Raw genomic sequence first — 20,822 nt, 5'->3', positions numbered from 1 at the left:
AACTGGAAAAGATCAGTCATTTATCTTCTAATAGTGGGATAATAGATCTATCACAATAAAACATCTGCACAAACTCAGTAATTTTTTTCCACAGAAGTGAAGCTTTTACCAACATTACATCAATAAGTTAAGAAAACAATGTCTTAGACATATATTTTGTTTTTTAAACCAAAACATTAACTTATTAACAGAAGCCTACTGTTGAATAGAAGAAAGCCCAGTGTTTTTTTCCCCTCATTATACCCAAAGACACTGCTTTAGTTTCAAAGATCAAGATACTCATTGCAAAGCCATCATCAGTTCCTAAGATCATTTTTCAAATGTTAGAGGTCTCACTTCACAAGAATCTGTACTTCATCTAGTAACGACGCAGTCTGTAAAAGAAATCTCACATTTGTATAAAGACTTTTTGTCCTCCAAACAGAGTTCAAATTAGGTTATATCTGTTATATTTAGAAGTACATTTTTGCACCAGAACAGAATAATGAATATTAATTTTAGAAGTAGCTTAATGTGATGAGAGAATTCTCATTAAAGGGTAAAATATTATTTAAACAGAGGCTAAAGAAGTTAGCCTTTGGAAAAGAGTGTAAATCTTATTAGCAATAAATAGATTCCATGCAGTAAACTTATTTATTCTCAGTCTTCACCTAAAACACATCTCTATCCCACTCAGTATTTCTTCACAGCAGAAGCTTCTGGTGACACATTAGGACTACATACTTTGGAATCAATGAGCTTCTGCAAGTCTTACCAACGTGTTTTGAAATTTCTCTCCAATATTCTTCTTTTTTAGAGGAGTTCAAAGGTAGTACTGCACTCTGTATTCTACCTCATCCCAGAAAAAGTGCTGTAGTAGCAACAGTTGTGATACACTGCAAAATATGTGGCTACTTTCCAACCCCATCCTCTGGATGTGGCTGAAAAACGTCATGTTATCAGGCAGCATACATGTATTTATATTTTCATACAACTATAGTAAACGTTTACTGTCTTAAAGAGGCAATTGTCCCAACAAAATAAAATCAGATTAAAGACAATGGAAACGAATTTGGACATTTTTAAGATGCCCATCATCGCTGCAACTACTTCCCAGCTAAAGGTCTACATTATGCCTTTACTTTTCAGATGCACCTTTAGATACACAACTTTGGGATACTTTAATTTGGACTGAAGAACACGTCACAAATTCTTTTTACCTGAATATTTTTTAAAATGGACATGATTCCTTCTCAATATTGACACTATTTTATTTTTTACTGCTATAACTCAGGTATCACTAATGCATGTGATTTTTATTGTTTGCAAAAATCAGAGTTATGAAATACACAAGCTAAAAACCCAATGCAGTTCTATAGTCCTTCACAGTATGCCAAAAGCAACTTAAGCGGTAAGTCCTACCTTCAACCCTAAATCCCAAACCCAATAGGCTTGTTAAGCAAATAACATAAATAAATAAATAGGAAAAAAAATTACTCTAAAATATCCAATTATACCTTCACACACACATATATAATATGTGCACCTTCACACACATATATATAATATCTGACACACTGTATTACTTTCTGAAAAAAATCACTAGCATAAAAAAACATGCTCTTATCTTCATTTCGACAAAGTCACATTAGGTACTCAGTTATCTAGAGTCACTAGCAAAATAAAAGCAGCAGACATTCATGCTATTTTATTTGCTTATCACAGTCTGGGCCAGTTTTTCTATAAGCAACAGTAAAAACAAAAATTAGTTTAGGTTATTATAGTAAAGTACTTCTAAGTATCTGTTTAAAAAACAGACATACTGGTACAAAATCACGGATTTGCTGATATACTGTAATTATGCTAAACAAATCTCTGGCTATGTGGCAGATTGACCCTTCCCCCCAACTTGGTGTCCTCTGCAAACGTACTGAGGGTGCACTCAATTCCCTCATCCAAGTCATCAATAAAGATATTAAAGAGGATGGGCCCCAACACCAACCCCTAGGGAACACCGCTTGTGACTAGCTGGATTTTGCTCCATTTACCATCACTCTCTGGGACCGGCCATCCAGCGAGTTTTTAACCCAGCAAAGTGTGTACCTGTCCAAGCCATGGGCAGCCAGTTTCTCCAAGAGAATACTGTGGGAGACCGTGTCAAAGGCCTTGCTGAAGTCTAGGTAAAGTACGTCAACAGCCTTCCCCTCATCCACCCGGCAGGTCAACCAGTCATAGAAGGAGATGAGGTTGGTCAGGCAGGACGTGCCTTTCATGAACCCATGCTGACTGGGCCTGATCCCCCAGTTGTCCCACATATACATACATTGCTTGATTGAACTCAAGATGACCTGTTCCTTCTCCTTTCCTGGCACCGAGGTCAGGCTGGCAGGCCTGTAGTTCCCCGGGTCCTCCTTATGACCCTTCTTAGAGATGGGCGTCATGTTAGCAAGTCTCCAGTCATCTGGGACCTCTCTGGATGACCAAGACCACGGACAGACAATGGAAAGCGGCCCAGCAATCACATCCACCTACTCCCTCAGCACACTCAGGTGGATCCCATCTGGCCCCATGGACTTGTGACAGTCCAGGTGGAGCAGCAGGCCCCTAACTGTTTCCACCTGAACTGTGGGGGGTTTCTTCTGCTCCCCATCCCAGACTTCCAGGTCAGAAGGCTGAGTACCCCAAGGATAAGCAGTCTGACTAGTAAAGACAGATGTAAAGAACGCATTAAGAACTTCAGCCTTTTCCTTATCCTCAGTAGTCATGTTCCCCCCTGCATCCAGCAGAGAATGGAGGTTCTCCTTGGCTCTCCTCTTACCATTAATATATTTGTAAAAACACTTTTTGTTATCCTTAACCATAGTGGCCAGGTTGAGCTTGTGATTGCCTTTAGCCTTCCTGATTTTCTCTCTGCATATGCTGGCAACTTCCTTGTACTCTGCCCAAGTTGCCTCTTCATTCCAGGGTGTAAAATTTGATTATTTCATACAGCTAAATAAGACACATACAACACCTAAAATAATCTCCTAATTTTTCCTGCATCACAAAAACAATAGGTTGTTGTTGTTGTTGTTTTACTAAACTTTCTTTTTAACAGCTTGCTGCATTAAGCTGTTCTGTCATTAGAAACTGCTGACAGTTTGTTTACGTGTGGTTCCAAAGCTCAGCAGAATACAATGGTCAGCTCCAGGCAAACCACTATCAGTCCTGAGTTGTACTTAATTAGGCTAGATGAACTGGGGAGGGAGAAGGCAAAGGGAGGGAAGAGTCATGTTAGAACCCACTTGCAGCACAGCAAGTTTATCAGGATGCAAAACTCAACACTGCAATTCATTTAGCCATCTTTGAGGATATGGTAATGATGGTTAACTTGGTACTTTTTGCAACTTAGATTAACTGAGAGTTTGGCTTTTACCTGAATCTTTGTGTTTAATCATTTAAGAAGCAGAATGATCTTTCATTTGTCACTAGAAATTTTAATGACATGTTGGGGGTAAGGTTCTCTCTCATTTCAAGTTTTGCTTACTTCAGCTTATATTAAAACTTACTACTGATTGAGACCTAACAAATGAACACATTTTGTAGAGTCTGATAAAACTGTTTTATTTTACTGTAGTAAAATTCCCATCCAGACAGTTTCTTGCTACTTAAAATGTAAAATGACTCCAACTAATTTAAATATATTTTACCTTTTCTATGCAACATAAACTACATTAATAATCCACAATAGCATGTTCTCTTCGAATAAATTTGTTTTACATTAAATGCAGAGGTATCTATGTTTAGTAGGTATTCTACCTCATTTTAATATAGAGGTTGTTAGTAAGTTTCAAAAATACCGTGAGAGTTCAAGTGGTTATAGAAAAGAAACTGAGTAAAAACTTATTTTTAATTAAAGAGAATTTTCAAGCATCACTTGAACAACAAATACTCAATTGTAATATACATCATTAACGATAAAAGGTACACTCCCCCTCCAATCATATCTAAAAGGAATGGAACAAGAACAAAAATGAAAAATCACATGCTGGATTTCCCCCATCCAAATATCATATACAGCAAGCACGATGCTTGTTTGGAGATTATTGGCCTTTAGCACACAGAAATGCCAAAAGTAACCAGACACTTTGATGTGAGGACTGTGACATACTTCCATTAGGGGAAAAAAGAAAAAGCTGAGAATCACTACTGTTCTACAGTTTCCAAATTCACTAGGATTCTCCCACTCTGGTAAAGACACTATCTAATGAAATAGTACTGTGAACCTGAACTACTGGCATTAGGTTAAAACCATACAGAGGTGGTAACTAATGCTGATAATAACGGAACAGCTTCTGTGCACTTGCATTGCAAGAATCCAAAGACTAGCATGAAGTAAACACATGGTCTGAGTTCCACATTACTACCCTTCAATTTCAGACCAACTCACTATTAAACAGGCAATGGAAGCTGCAAAAAAGAGTGAAAGATAGCATTAATCAAACAGATGGATTTCATATGGCTATAGTGAAATGCTGTTGTTCTACAGCTCAGACCCATTTCTAGAATTCCTGTGAAGACAAACCTGGCAATTTTCTTCACAAAAGTTTTTAGAAAATAGTTTGCAGTCTTTGCCTATTTATCCATGTAGGACACATTTTTTTTCTTGTATGTTAAGTATAGGAAATTTAGTTTTCCTTACAAAACACAAAAAGGTGATTGATTCAAATTAATATAAACATCACAGAAGAGCTTAAATAAGGCATCGCAGCTTAAGTAAGAAAGATTAAGTATCCTATGTAAGCTTGTGTAGTCTACACATGAATACCTGCACATAGAGACCACTACCTGGACTGGAGTGCACCCTCAACAAATTTGCTGATGACTCTAAACTGTGAGGTGCTGTTGACTCCCTGGAGGGATGAGAAGGCTTGCACAGGGATCAGGATAGATTGGAGCATTGGGCTATCATCAACAGCATGAAGTTCAACAAAGGAAAATGCTGGGTTCTGCACCTGGGATGGAGCAATGCTGAATACAGGTACAGACTGGGAGATGAGTGTCTGGGAAGCATCTCAGCAGAACAGGATCTGGGGGTGCTGGTTAACAGCAGGCTCAGCATGAGCCAGCAGTGTGCTCTGCAGTCAAAAGGGCAAACTGCATTTTGGGGTGCATTATACACAGCATAGCTAAAAGCCAACTGGTCAAAAGTTGTGATTCTCCTGCTATATTTAGTGCTGGTGTAGCCTCACCTTGAGGTATTGTATACAGTTCTGGGCTCTACAAAAGGATGTTAAGGTACGTGAAAGCATCCAGAGGAGGGCAACAAAGGGTAACGGGGCAGGAAGGCCTGTCCTGTGAAGAAAGTCTGAGGACACCTGGGTTGTCCAGTATGGAGAAAAGGAGGCTGAGAGGCGGCCTCACTGCTCTCTGCAACTTCCTGAGGAGGGGACGTGCAGAGGGAGGTGCTGGCCTCTGCTCCTGGTCAGTGTCAACAGGACACAAGGGAACAGCACAAAGCTGCACCAGGGGAAGTTCAGACTGGACATTCTAGGAAAAGTTCCTTTACTGTGAGGGTGGTCAAACCCTGGAAAAGGCTTCCTAGGGAGGTGGCTGATATCCCATGCCTGTCAGTGTTCAGGAGATATTTGGACAATACTCTCAATAATAAGCCCTGTTTTTTGTTTAGCCCTGAAGAGGTCAGACAGCTGGACTAGATGATCTTTGAACGTCCCTTCCAACTGAACTATTCTATTCCATTCTACCTGTACAGTGGCTGCATCTTTTCTACTCTAAAAAGATAGAAGTAGCTTAAAATGGCAAAACTGTTTCCTGCACTGTGAGTGAATTGCTATGTTCTCTAACTAGAGTCAGAAGATGAAAACTTATTCACATCAGAGTTATCTGGTAACAAAACACTAATGCATTTTATGCTTTTTGCTAGCAAATTTGGAAGCTTCCTGGGAACATTCAGTGGAACATGACCGAAAGTGACTACTAAAACTGGAGCTTTACTGTGCTAGATTGGTCTTCCCAAAGACATACTATCAAGAAGTAAACAGAGACAGATCCATTTTATACCACAATAAGCTGTGGAGCCTGGGATGAAACACTGTATATTACAATGCAGTTTTGATTCAAAGTCCCAAAAAGAGATTTGTATTGTTCCTTTTCAGAATTCTTCTTAGCCCTTCTTGAAGAAGTAAAATTTCTGAAGCTGAAATGTCTCAGCCCAAAATCAGGCCTTGCTAAGGAACAGACCAACAGCAACAGAAGGAGGAAAACACTTCAGCAGTTAACTGTATTATGTCTCCAATGCTTTTCTGAAAGGGTCTAGAAGACCAAGATCTAGACCATCATTATCATCTTCTTGAATGTGCTGGGGGAAAAAATAGCTTAACTATGACTATTGCTTCAGCTGGTATTCTCATACACTATGTCCATTATCCATTGCCACAAAGGCATCAGAATAGTGGCGTATACTAAGCAATGAGAATTAACTTCCTCTGTAAGCATCTCCAAGTGCCACAATTAAGTCATTGGGAAAAAGAAGATCCAAACCTACTTTTTTCCTCTAATGTTTTGAAAATATATATGTGTAAAAGACTACTTGTTGGATAACTTGCCTTTTACCTTAAGGAATAAGGACTAGGGAACAGAGTGAAAATTCAAGGATTTCATTTTCCTGCCATGAGCAATAAAAAGAAACAAAGATGGCTTCTCTGTCGTTTATGCCTCCACAGGTATACAGAATCTAATCTCACATTCACAGATTGCATGCACACCAAGAGCATGAACCACAAAAACAAAATACACAAAGAACCACTGGGGGGCAACTCCACAGAAGCACAAAGGCCTCTGACAAATGCGTACAGGTCAGGTGTGGATGCAGTCCGGAGAACTAACTAACTGATTTACTGTCTGCTGAGCCATTAAGCTCTGACACTCTCCTTCAGCAACCCTTCAGCGGAAGTTGTGAGATGCCTATTAGAGATCGACACCATTTACGTCCCGGACATCTGGACTGTACTAGAATAACAGACAATATATTCCTGTACATTTCATTAGTAATAGACGATAATGTTAGACGTAAATAGTAAAATTAAAGTTAAAACAAAAAACAGCAAGCAAGTGGCTAATAGTAGCTGAAGCAACACACTCTCCGGTACCTAGCAATACTTCCCTTTAATCAAAAAGCATGACATTTGCTACATTACTCATCTGAGCAAGAATAAGAGAAATGTTTTAAATTACATCTCTATCTTATATTTGAAGTCCATCTTTTGACTCCTTGCTCAATTACCTGACTTAAACTTGTGAAAATTAATTGTAGTGGGTACAGAAAGAAAAGTATTAGAAATGTGAACATCTGACCTCACAATGTGAGACATCCGAGAGTTCGTATAGAAGACTTGTATGTATTACAGGGCAGGCAAAATATAAAGGGGGTGTTAAATCTACAGAAATAACAACAGGACATCAGTTTTACTTAACAGGTGGGAAGAGGAAATATTTGCAAGGACAAACTAGTCCTCATCAAGTATTGCTTAACAGCTGCACACACTACAAAGCAGATGGACTTCAGCAGGTATACTATGCATCATACAGAAGTAATGTATTTTTAAAATACCACAAGCAAATAGAAATGATCTAGATAACATCTTGACGAGAAAGTGTTTATACAGAGACACTTATATGCTTATTCGTGTCATTATCTAACTTTCATTTTCAAACTTAAGTTTAAAAAAGCATACACAAAAAACACACTAACAAAACAGATGAAGAATACCTATGATGCAAGCAAAATTACCTGTCTTATAGATGGAGATAATCAGTATTAAATAGACAGTATCCTGCATATACATACAATGATGCTTATATTTTGAAGCATATTGCTGTGGTTTAACCCAGCATGCAGCTAAGTACCACACAGATGTTCAATCACTTCCCCCTGCCCCACAGTGGGATGGGGGAGAGAATCAAAAAAAGTAGAAACTCACAGGTTGAGATAACGACAACTTAACAGGCCAGAAAGCAAAGGAAAATAATAATAATGATGATAAGAGAATATACAAAGCAATTGATGCACAATGCAATCTGTCACCATCCACTGACCAATGCCGATGCAGGCCTTGAGCAGCAGAACCCCCACCCCAGCTAAACCCCCAATTTGTCTGAACATGATTCCACATGGTATGGGATATCCCTTGGTCAGATTGGATCAGCTGTGTCCCCCTCACAGTTCCTTGTGTACCCCCAGCAAGGGCTGGCAGGCCAGCATGAGAAGGTGAAAAGTCCTTGAGTTAGTGTAAGCTCTGCTCAGCAACAACTAGAACATTGGTATGTTGTCAACACTTTTCTCTTCCAAAATCCAGAACACCATACCAGCTACTATGAAGAAAATTAACTCTATCCCACCCCAAACCAAGACACATAAAAACACATTATCAAGACTTAAGCAGAAACCACAGGCTGTCATTCAACAGTATGTAATATAACCCTTTAAATATATATATTTTATATATATATATATATACACACACACACACACACACACACACACTTAAATGGAGGGAGAGAGGGAGGGAGTATTTATGTAATAGCAACATTTGGCTCTTACCGTACTTCTATCCTTCAAAAGCTTTTCTATCACTTCAATTAACATTTCCTTTTGCTCTGGATCAAGACTAGAAGGAAAAATGAAAACTTTTTACATATTTGGTCAGAGATATCAAAAATTTTTAAAGTTCAGGTTTGTTGTCCTCCAGGCACAAGCTAGGAACTAAAAGTGTTAAAGAAACTACTTTCAGAGAAATCAAGTATTCCAAAGAAATGATTTTAAAATACCCTCACTGAGAAAAGTTCAGTATGGAATATAAATATGAATTGAAAAAATATAAAGATTACAGAACACTCATAGGTAGTATAACAAAGATAACAATCTTAATACTTAAAAAAAAAAGATGAAAATTTTAAGATTTAAGAAATATTAAGAGAGACCAACACATTAGGGAGAACTTTACTGCTTCAAATGTTAAATCACAAGGACATCAGTGCTTCTGCAGAAGGGACCATAAGCATGAAAGAATTCAGTACTAAATGAACATCACACCAAGCAGAATGATACCTTTACTACTTGATTAATAACATAAAGCTTCAAATAAGACACTTCATTAACTTGATCACTTTTAGTCAGAAGTGTGGGAATTCAAAACGTTTTACAAGTTGTAGTCAAAGGTATATGTACCAAGCTGATGTGTAATCTAAAGAAAAATAGGCTGCTTCAAGTCCTATATAAACAGTAAAGCTGGAGGTAAAACAGCACTAACAAAAAAAAAAGGCTTTTTATTAACCTTTTGCATATTCAATAAGCAGAGAAAAGTTTGCCAGACATATTGTTCATTGCCAGACTTGCTTCCTAGCTTTCTTTTGTACTATACACAAGACACAACTGGTAGGCAAGGACTAACTTTTCGTTCCAGTTTCTTCATCATGGATCCATACAGCATGGAAGAACTCAAAGCCAAGGCAGAAGAAAATACAAAGATACAGCAGACTTAAAGAGCCATATGGACATAGAGTTCTGTAACTTTGAAAATTCATTTCAATATGGACACAATCACAATTAAGTAAGGACGCATTTGGTCATCACTGTACACTTCAGTTTCAATGCTGACTGACGAATTGCCCTAAAGCACAGTACATTCTTTACAGTACAGATTCACAAATGAGTATCTAGCTGCATACTACTTCACTATGGCTGTAATATCTAGCAATACCAGAGCATGCTAAATGGATAACTAAACTTTGTTAGAAGCCCGTACTGTCAGCATATGTAAAACAACAGCATTGTTCTATCCCTATTTTTATAGTCATCTTTTATTGCAAGTTCTATTTTTGTTTAAACAAAAAAACAAATTTCAGTGGATCTTCTGCCAATGACCAAAACCTTCAGATGAAAAGCCCAAAGTCTTTCTAATAGGCCTTATTTCAAATCTTTAAAGTTGGCATGAGAAAGAGGGAGGTGAATAATTTAGTACTAAGACATTTTGAAAAATAACAAATCTGTACATGATCAAGACAATCTCTGAGAAGGGTTTTAATGATTGAATTCCCATTTCTCCACCTCCTCTCTCTGAAGTTTTAGATAAGGACAAGAAAAGGCTAAAGAGCTCAGAGCGATGTGTTCCCATGATGGCATCTATTAGCAATAGCACGGTATGTATTAATACCAGTGATGGAATTTTTAAGAAGTCCTTTTCCAAATCTTGCTGCAAGTAACTTCAAGTACAGTTTTCTATTGATAGACAGAAGACACCAATAGCTTTGAAGTGCACTCTAAATAAGCAAGAGGTCTGACATTTTCAATGATAAAATTACTCCAATGTAGCTAGCAATGTTGATTGCTTTGGGCACAAATGTTGCTGTTCATACTATGCCTGAAATCTCCTCTGCTTGGATATGTGAGGTTCCTGCTGCTAAGATTGATTGAACCACTAATGAACAAGCTCTTCTAGGTCAGGCATACATCCAAACACCATGATACTAAATGCAAGGAAGATTGGAGTATCGAGCCTGCATCCGTAAGTCTGTAACACTAAGTGAGCCACAGGACTATGAAAGAGATAGAGAAGTTATGGAAACCAAAAAGTAAATGAAGCATACAGGCACTATTAGAATAAACTGCTAGTGCTTCTTGCTTAAATGCTCTCAGAAGATAGAGTAATTAGATGTAGGACAGTACATAAACTGTTGACTGATCTTCAAATCAAAAATCCATGCCCTGCAAAATTCTGATTCTGACCAACTTCAGAGTCTTCTGAAATGATTTGCTTATAAAAAAAATAGGCCAGAAGACAACCTTGCCACCAGTGAATGATCTGTATCACTGAACTGTGGAGCTACCAGTCACGATCCCTCTTGACACATCTGCTGACACTGGCAGTTAAAGACCCTTATTTGAAGGCAAACCAACTGTATCTGCCTATAGAGAAATTAATTTGATGGTCTCTTCACCAGTTCTGAGAACTGCTGCTTCTTCACATAATCCGGAAAATTATATTCTCTCCCTTTGTCCTGTGGTAAACCAGGGCTATGAGCTATGACAACTGTACAAGTGTATTTTTAAAACATGATGGTAAAGTTGGCATGCTTTCTATAAACAGCTCTCAAATCCTTCTACGATGGACAAAATTGCTAGTTACGACTCTATTCACAAGTTACAATGAAGTTTATTGTAGTCCAGGTAGGGTGGACTGTACAGCTACAGCAGTTTGAAACCTCACATTATGATGCCTAGGACATTTATGTGAAGTAAAAACTTTTGTGAAGGGTGTACAGGCCCTCTAAACCATTAAAAATAATTTGGGGAATATTATTTTCATCTGCAAATGAAAACAGGCAGGGATTAATTACTGTGAGATGCACGTCCATTTTACTACCAGTCAGGAAGTCACGGAAACTAGCAGAAAGTGAAGCCAGTTTCTTCAAGTCATGCTGCAAGGGATAAGCTTTTTATAGTATTTGCAAGAATGATTTCAAGATCTTGCTGAATAAAACTGTACTCATCTCTTTGTACCCACCTCTTTTTAAGAGCTCTTCCATAACAAGAATTTCAGAAGAGGGAAGAGGAAGATTTGGAAGAGGTGGATTTGCATAGATAAAATTTCTACTAGGTAGTATTCATTTGTCATCTACACTACAAACCACAATGAATGCCTTTAAGATGAAAGATACAGATGCTAAACACAAATCTTAGATTCTGAGAAGACACATCAAAATATTTACTTAAAGTGATGACAGTAACTGGCATATTAAAAAGCAAAAGATGTGAGTGTACCAGTTTCTTTCTAAATCTTTTCATACTTATCCTGTTATTCTAGCAAGCATGAGACAGTTCAGGGGTGCATTACTGTATCAAGTTTGAACCAATTCCACAAATGAAGATTTTAATTTCTGAAACTTACAATACATCCGAATTTGCTATACATATATCAAAGCACTATAGTTGTTAACCAAAACACCTTGATCTTAAAAGAGTATTACAAGAACATGCCATGGAAAACAAGGGAGGAAAGAAAACAATGTAATGCTTACCCCATGGTAAAAAAGCAAATTCAAAAAGAACAGAATTGTATTTTCAAATTTTTATGAAGACATTTCAAACAGATAGCAGTGATTTAACAAAATTCTCACAGTACTCAGTGCCTTTCAAAAGAGCAGCAGACAGTTAATTATACTATTGGCCAACTGTTAAAATCAAGAATCTGAAAACATTTGCTGTAGTAACTTGGGAAAAAAGTCCAAAGGTGCCTGAACTCCAGTCAAATCAGTTGAGTGACTGAATGTCTATATACATTTTGTACTTTTTAATAAACAGATCTGATAAACATGTCTGAGGCACACACAACCCCCACAGTAGTCTTACTAGAGTCCACAATGATCTTTAAAATCACGTTTCAGTACTTTTCAGAATGACTCACCTGTACAGTTTTTGGATTGCATGGGCTGCATTCTTCCTCACGTAAGGTGATAAATCAGAAGAGGCTTCCTTAATAGCAAGCATCATAATAGGAACAATAATTGGCACACGGATACTAGACAGAACTCTCAAAGCACTTGCACGGATTAGCTGATTAGGATCCTAAGAAATGGCAGAGAAGGGAAGAAATAAAACAAGATAGTGCAGAAAAACATCATCAAATCCTCTATGGCATCTACACTAGTGAGGGCACATTAATCCACCTATATCTACCAGATCAATCAGACTTGCAATTTAAGGACAAACTAATAAGTAAATGTGCCAAACTTCATGCAATAAACTTTCACCACCAACAACAACAAAAGACAGAAAACATTAAAATATTAAAAATCTAGAAGTCCGGAAAACTATAATTCATTTTTATTAAATAAAATGTTGGTTCATAAATCAATGATCTGAAACCGCAATCCAAGTGGAATTGAGGTATTCTCAAAAGCCTAACTAGCTTAGTTTTATTATTAAATATAACAATTAGCAAACTAAAATGTGGTTCTTAGCTGTGATAATCCCACTCAAGTTCTTCGTAACTACATATCCACTTCTCTACTGCAAGATATAATCTGAAGCCAGTAATGAAATACATTTTTCTTTTTAAGAACGTGAAATTTTAAAGCCTGTACTTTACAATTTTAAACCCTGTAGTATCTGTATTTTGAAGAACAGTTATGTAAATCTAGTCCATTCACCATGGGCTTTGCACACATCTATAATAGCCATATAAGAAGAGTACAAGGAATAATACAACAACAACAAAAAACCAACCTCCTCTTATAAAATCTTAATCTCTGCCAAACTTAAGGGCAGAGACTTAAAAGACCTTTCTAAATCTCTAGAGTCACACTTCAAAGGCAATCCAAATTTTTGCTCTCAAATCCCATACCACGTTTTAATACGAATAAGAAATAAAACTCTACCGAAGGCTACATTTTCAGCACTTTTTATTAGAAGTACCACATGCAAGACATTGACTGTTGTTAAGTACTGCTGTCTTTCCTATGTTACACTTCTCTGTTGCACAGAAGCATCTTTTACACAAACTAAAAGAAACAGGTAGATCACAGAAAAATAAGGTCTTCTTTCTACATGCATAATCTACCTAGTAAAGAGCAAAGTCAGTCCAGACGTAAATGTGGTGCATGTGGACTCAAGAGCACCACTCAGCTACTTTTCTTTAGTAAGGTAATTTTAACTTCATGAAGGCTTAGCTGCTTTATACTTGATGAGGTTTGAGGCAGCACAAAAGAATCTGTCAATGACATATCTGCATCTGGTAAAGTAGTTTCAAGTTATTTATATGCTTTAGTTTACTTGACTACACTTAAAAATATCTGGTTTTGTGATGCCTGCTCAGAATTCTGTATGAAATGTTGTTTAAGAGTCACTCACTTTTAAAGCACGCTGAAAAGTACTGATGGACAACAATGCTAGATCTTGCTGCTCTTCTGCATAACGCATCAGATAAACATATACGAGCTTTTTTATCTGAAAAAAAAACCACAAAGAACATTGTTACAAGAAAGTTCTGGAACTCTGTAAAACAAAAAACAGAAACAACATTTTATTCTTGATTTTTGTTCTTTTATTCTTCAGCTCTTCTTAAAGGAAGAGTTAATACATCACTAGAATACTCACATTTCTCAAATGCCTTATGACTTACTGTAATTCCTTTAATAGCAATTCCCTGAGGTGCTACAATATTACCTAATTAGTGATACAGTCAGATCAAGACTAACAATACAAAGTATTGCATTACATTATCATCCAGTAAATAAAGACTTCAATAACATAAGGAGCTGCCATGTGGCAACTGACCATGTGAGCACTCCTAATACATTCTTATGGGGGGGAAAAAAAAAAAAAGAAAAAAAGCATGAAATCCTTGGCAATTACAGTTTAAACAAGCCCATTTTACCCTGAAACTCAAAATCAGTTACTTTAACACATGTGAAAGAGAATATAAGTTCCAGCTGAAGTATGGTAACTTACGCTGTTTAACTCGGATTAAAAGAACACTTCTGACTATGTCTTGGACAAAAGCAAAGTGTATTAGATCCGCCTTTGCCCGGCTTGAAGCATTCAAAAGACGTAGCTAATATAGGCATATTACAAAGGATGCAATGTTCAAAGATTAAGAAAACCTCAATATGAGTTTGGAGGAGGAGGGTATTCAATTTAGTTCACTTTACCCCCTCACGGCCACTACATGTCAAGGAAGCAGGGAAAATATTTTTTACATTGGAGTTGTAAACTCACTATTGGGGCTTATAATGGAAAACTCTGAAAGACCCTCAACTACAGCTGTGCTATAATTACCATCACTATCAGAAGATGTATCTTTGTGCCAGTTCTGGCAAAAAGCATAATATTAAATCACAGAAGGTTACACCACACTAAATTATTTGTTGTTCAGCTCCAGACAAGCAGCAATCAACATTGGCCACAAGAGGCCTATGCACTGAATGACTGCAGGTGTGCAAAGAAAGCCTCCTTTCCCTGAAACCACTCTGTGACTAGAAATGGAAGCCCTTAGAGCTTCGTGACTACACTGTTCTTTTATCATTTACCTTCATTCAATGTTAAAATGCTCCTTTCTGTAAAACTAATCATAACAGGGGCACATTAGGCTTGAGGAACACAGACAGATTTGTTTAATTAGTTTATCAATATAAGCACGTAAAACTCCATGAGGTATTGACCAAGACCTACTTTTGTTCTATACCACCAATTGTTTATTAGGTCACTTTTTGTATCCTTACCATTCATGACAAGATGCACATAATCAAGTTGAGGTCAGTGTGTACTTAAAAAAAAATTAAAAAAAATCACAAGGCACTTATGTAAACAATAAGATGCCCTTTGCTTTTCTTAAGACAAATCAACATGTTCTATTGCTTCTTAACCACCATTTCCCTGTACTAGAGTATTCAGCATAGATTTAAAATTAAAAACAAAACCAAAAACAAACAACAACAACACAGCCTTTTCTGGTCAGGAAAGTCACTCAGATAAACTGATGTATTTTATGCTACTGCATCGTAGCACTTAGTACAGACAGAGTTTCATTAGAATTAAAGATGGGGGGGAAATTTGGCAAAATGATTTCAGAAAACAGTATCAGAATCAATGCACTAAGAATCTGACTTAGCCTATTCCAAGTCATCTCTAGTAACTTCAGAAGCATCCTAAAAACTGAATCACAATACAAGTTACTCAAAACATTGAACTGGTTAGGCCCAAGTGTAGTTACACTGGGACCTAAATTTGTTATCTAACTAACCTTCATAAAGAAATTAGCGAACTGTCTTTTCTGAATGCCCTGATCTCTTTCAACAGTCTCCTCCTCCCAAATGAATACTAGCACTAAATTGTAGAAAAAATAACTGTAACCACTGCACAGAGGAAGATGTGAATTCATATAATTGTCTTTTTGTTTTAAAATATAACAGAAGAACCATAAAATACTAACAGAGAAACGTTTCCAGTAATTAATGTTAGGTTATGTTATAAAACCATCTTCACACACACAAAGGAGCAAAGGGAGACAATAGGGTAGGGGGAAGCAAATAACACCCTGCCTTAGCTACTCTCCATGACAGGTCCATGTCAGGAGCCACCACCACATCTCCACAAACCCGCAGGTGCACAGAGGCACAGCAGCAGGAGGGAACCCAAATTTAGGACTCAGAGGAAGGGACACCGTGTTGGGCCCCTCCAAGGATGTTCTCAGCTCCAGTGTCTAAGTGTGAAACCCATCCAGAGTTAACACCAGAGCACATCTCAGACTGAAGGGTTTTGCTACTTAAGGGTACGGGACCCAGTATAGGATGCAATGTATTTTAGGATAGCATAGGGCTTACAGGACACTTTGGGGAGGAAGCAAAGGCATGGAAAGGGAAGGACCTATGTAATTTGGAATCAGTAGAGAAGAATGAAAGATAAGCGGATAAAAAGAGACAGTAGCATCTAAACAGTTTTCTGGCTGGCAGCCTTGCTGATCCTGTGCAGGACACAGAAGATCATTCTGTCATATCTTCTTTTTAAATTCCATTTTAAACCATTGTCCTCCATGAGGTACACACACCTTCACATTCAATAGAGAGTACGTGCCAGCAACTGGAGTCACTGGAGCCTCTACCAGCCACTGAAGTAAAGCTGCTGGATGGACTCATACTCCATGTATGTGTATATACACTCCCCCTAGCAGACCTTCACCTTGAAGGGCCAAGCCATTGGTGGTGTTTGCATTCACGCAAGTCCTCTATGCCAATTTTTATAGCTGCTGCTGTACACATGTATGTAATGCACGTCTATATATAAAGACAAAACACACATGTATGCATGGGCCCACAAAACGAACTTTTTGTTTACGCTCATAATGTACACTTCCAGGAGAGGAGAGAAGAATTAGAGCATGCATTCAAATATTTTTTTTTCGAACCTAGTGCTTCAAAACACCATTTGTTACATTTTTCCAAAATTATGATCCTGTACAATAGCAAGTACCTAATCCTATCAAGCGCTTGCTCTGCTGTCCTCAGACTTGTTGAGGACTTGACATTTGTTGGTCACTACACAGTCTGGAACTGCAAAATTACATACATTATTTTCACTTTCATTTGTCAAGTCAACTACAACTCCTGACACCTCTCCAGAGCTGACAGCGTACGCATAGTACTGGTAGTGAACATCAGAGTAACAGCTATTTATTTATAAAACCCTTGTCTGTACAACTTTCTAATGCAAATGCTGCTTTAGATTTCCTTGAGCCACATGGAAAGCCTGTGGATTTAAACACATCATCGTTGAAGGTAATCAAATTTTTTTTTTAATTCCTGGAAATTTTTTTTTGAATAAAATCCTAGTCCAAGATAGGACCTTTTCTTGCTTTCCTATAAGGGGAAAAAAAAATAGATACAGAAGCAAGCTACATTGCTCATCAAATACCTGATACTGGGGCAAAGCCAGATAAATATGCTGCTACAATAAAATGCATGGTAAATAGGCAGAAAGAAAGCTTTTAGTTCTGCGTTTGTTTTTATTTATGTAAGTCCTGAAAACACCTATTAAGTCTCCTTACAATTAATCAAAAATCACATAATTTAGTGTAAGTTGAATAAACTCAGTCAAAGGTCTTGTCTTAAGAAATTAACTCCTATAACAGATGATTTTCACCCACCTTCTTCACCAGCTGCTCCCATGGAAAGTTTAATCTTTCTAGAGTCTGCCCCTTTTTCATACAATTCCTCTCACAATTCTTCATATAAAATTAATGATTAAAGGCATAGACCTAAAATACTTTAGAGTCTACATGTCTTGTAAAGCATATTGTAAGCAACCCAAACATTTGGGATTACATTGCATATTAGTAAAAATTTCTGTACTCAACACGGGACCTATTCCTCTTCCCCTTCTCCCCCCAGTAGTCATGTTTTTTCAAAAGATTCTAACATTTGAACGTATCTGTTTTGTAATCTTCTGGGATCACAGGCATTCACATTAATAAGTAATGCATTAGTTTTAAACTAAGTTATCAAAAACACCACCATTTAAGTGTTGTGGACAAACATTATTTTAAACACACTTTATTAGTGACATCACATTTTGTCTAATCACAAATTCCTACAGAGACTTGTTTAACTGAGGTAAAGTGATCTTGCTTTGCAATACAAATGATGAAACACTCCATTTTTTACAACTATACTACAGGAATAGCACAGTGAAAACTTTTTTTAAATCTTTTTTTTTTTAATCTTGCCTCTCAGCTTTTATCTGCAATAGATATTTTCAAATAATATGTAGCACAATCCCCCAGCCAAACTTTGCAAGTTCCACCACAATTCAAATAGAATATAGTAACTTTTCTTGGCAGGTAATTGCAACCACATGATTCCATAAACTTCTGATCAATCTTCTTTAAAGCATTAAAAACATTTAAACACACACCTGTCAAAAACACATCCCCTTGTGGTTTTGATTTTTTTTTTTAAATAATGTCAATAGTATTATCCCCTCCCCCTAACCAAATCACAGTGGGTTTCCTTTATTTACACATGATTTTTTTTTCCCAATGACAGCTTCACAGAAAAGAAATTCTAGTAAAAAGTACTAGTGAAAAAATACAGTTTATACGGAATTCAGACATAATCAGTTAAAATTTTCATAAACAGATCCTGTGTAAGAGTGTTTTTACTATGCTGTAGGAATACCTCAATATTTTTACTGGCAACATTCTTCACAACAGCAGGAAAGAGCTCAGAAGCATTTTTTCCCTTTGCAATCATCTGGAAAAAAAATAATAGTATTATTTATTAGTGTTTTGGTTTTGCTTCTTTGTCTCTCTTTCTTTTTTTTTTTTTTTTAACTAAAAGAAAGACATTTATTCCAGATCAATATTTTTCTGTTAACTACTAGATACTGCAGGATGCCACCCATACAAAGAAACCACCAAATTCAGGCTGGTAATGACTGTAGGGGAGCAGTGGTGGAATCAACACATTAGACTTTACCATACCAGACTGCAAACCAATTTTAATGCTTTAGAAATTAAAATTAACGCATTCAAAACAAATGAAGATCTTGCTCATTTGAAAAGCCCTACTGAATGTCACTTTGGGAGCTACTATCAAAAAAAAGACAGACGAACAGATAGATTAGGAGAAACCACATAAGATTAAATCCTTTTTCCTCTTCCAGAAATTATTTTGGTGTGCAACAGAAACAACGAGAAAAAGGAAAATCAGACAGACATCACACTTGAAAAACAAAGTAGGGTTGGTTTCCTTAGGAAGTTAAACATAAAAGGCCTTAAAGTGTTTATGGAGGAAAAAAAAGAATGATAGTAAAAGCATTACCAGTCAACCTATTAGGGTTTGTTTTTAAAGAAAGTTTTTATATTTGATCTCAGAGAAGTCTGAAACTAGGGCACATAGTGAACAACAAAATTGTTCACTCAGTAAAGAGCACCAGTAACAAAAGCCCAGTTCAGCTTCATCCCTTATATGAACGCCTAAAAGAAAAAGTTTTTTTTTATAAAAAGAAGTACATCAAAAGGAATATAGTACTTCAACAAACACTTCAGCTGCACAGCTCTCTCATCTCTCAGATCTAATTCCAGCAGAATGCCTGCCAATAATTCATATCCACATTGCAAACCCTGGAAATTTCACAGGTGTATTACACATCTTCAAGTTAAGGTGCCACTACAGACAGACTCACTCAGAACAGTGTCCCCAGCTACAGATGAGCCAGGATACAGTCAGCCAAACATCAAGCTAATTGGAAAGAACAAGAGTTCATCAAGACAATCAAGTATGCATGGATCCAACACAGGAATGTATTTTGCAATGGAGTTGCTGCTTTTTCAAACTGTCTCACATTTCCACCATTGCTTAACATTATACAGCTGATAAAACCTCATATTCCTAACTCACAGGTCTGTTTGTCTCATAGGTAGAATGAACACAGTAAGAGCATGAAGAACTAGTACTTCGTGCAACAAAAGCAAAAGAAAAAGTGAAACCAGGCAATATCTTGACAGACTTTATGCTTGGAGAAGAAAGGTGAAACAAGAAAAGAACATGTCTAAAGTTCAAGCTGTCGCTGAGTGGAGCCTTTTGAAAGGGTTTAAGAGCAGCTTTGCCACATAACATTTCATTTTAACTGACTTAACATCTTAAACTATTTTTTTCAGCTGGATTTAAGCACAGGAAATAACTCAAACTAAGAAGTAAGCAAACCACAAACATTTCAAGGGTTTTAAAATAAGAATCTAAATTAAGCATTACTGTCAGGACTGGGGGACAACCTTGCAATAAGAGTCAAATTCATAATGACCAGAGTCGAGCAGAACTCAGTAACAATATGCATTGTATAGAAGTACCATAGAATAGCACATTATCAATCTTCACATCTCGATACAGCAAAGTTATGCTATCCAGAAATGCAGGTGATTCCCAGATTTCCCTGATAGGCTAAAACCCTACACATTACTTCCATTATTTAACTGACCCACTGTAATATCACCAGTGTACCATGTAAATTTGTATTTAGACTCTTTTCAAAGAGTATTCTTTGACTCATTACGTCATAATTAGCATAAAGTCATTAGCATTAGTCATGATTAGCATAAACACTCCTTACCCCAGGGAGCACTAAACTTAAAAAACTTACTGTTTTTTCCAAGACCAAGGTCTATCATATCGTTTTTGCTGCTATGGCCAGACATTTTCCAGCTGTGTCATCTTGTATACCTGAAGTTCCTGCACAGACAGGAACTTTCATTCTAGAAGAAGCTTTACACATGCCCACAAGTCTGCATGCACTT

At 37.1% G+C, this 20,822-nt stretch overlaps 1 protein-coding gene across 2 annotated transcripts in view; it reads right to left on the bottom strand.

Annotated features, from left to right (window-relative positions):
- Window positions 1-20,822, bottom strand: part of AP3B1 (adaptor related protein complex 3 subunit beta 1) — a 167,622-nt gene that overhangs the window by 130,114 nt on the left and 16,686 nt on the right. For both annotated transcript variants that reach the window (XM_040540782.1, XM_040540781.1), the window contains exons 3-6: window positions 18,706-18,780; window positions 13,886-13,981; window positions 12,441-12,601; window positions 8,579-8,645 (exon numbers count right to left, since the gene is read on the bottom strand). In XM_040540782.1, coding sequence (XP_040396716.1) covers window positions 8,579-8,645; window positions 12,441-12,601; window positions 13,886-13,981; window positions 18,706-18,780 — 399 coding nt within the window. The remainder of the gene's footprint in view (window positions 1-8,578; window positions 8,646-12,440; window positions 12,602-13,885; window positions 13,982-18,705; window positions 18,781-20,822) is intronic.

The sequence above is a fragment of the Cygnus olor genome, chromosome Z, assembly GCF_009769625.2.
Source record: "Cygnus olor isolate bCygOlo1 chromosome Z, bCygOlo1.pri.v2, whole genome shotgun sequence".
Classification (NCBI taxonomy): domain Eukaryota; kingdom Metazoa; phylum Chordata; class Aves; order Anseriformes; family Anatidae; genus Cygnus; species Cygnus olor.
The sequence above is the reverse complement of the archived record's forward strand: the minus strand, read 5'-3'. Positions and strand labels throughout refer to the sequence as shown.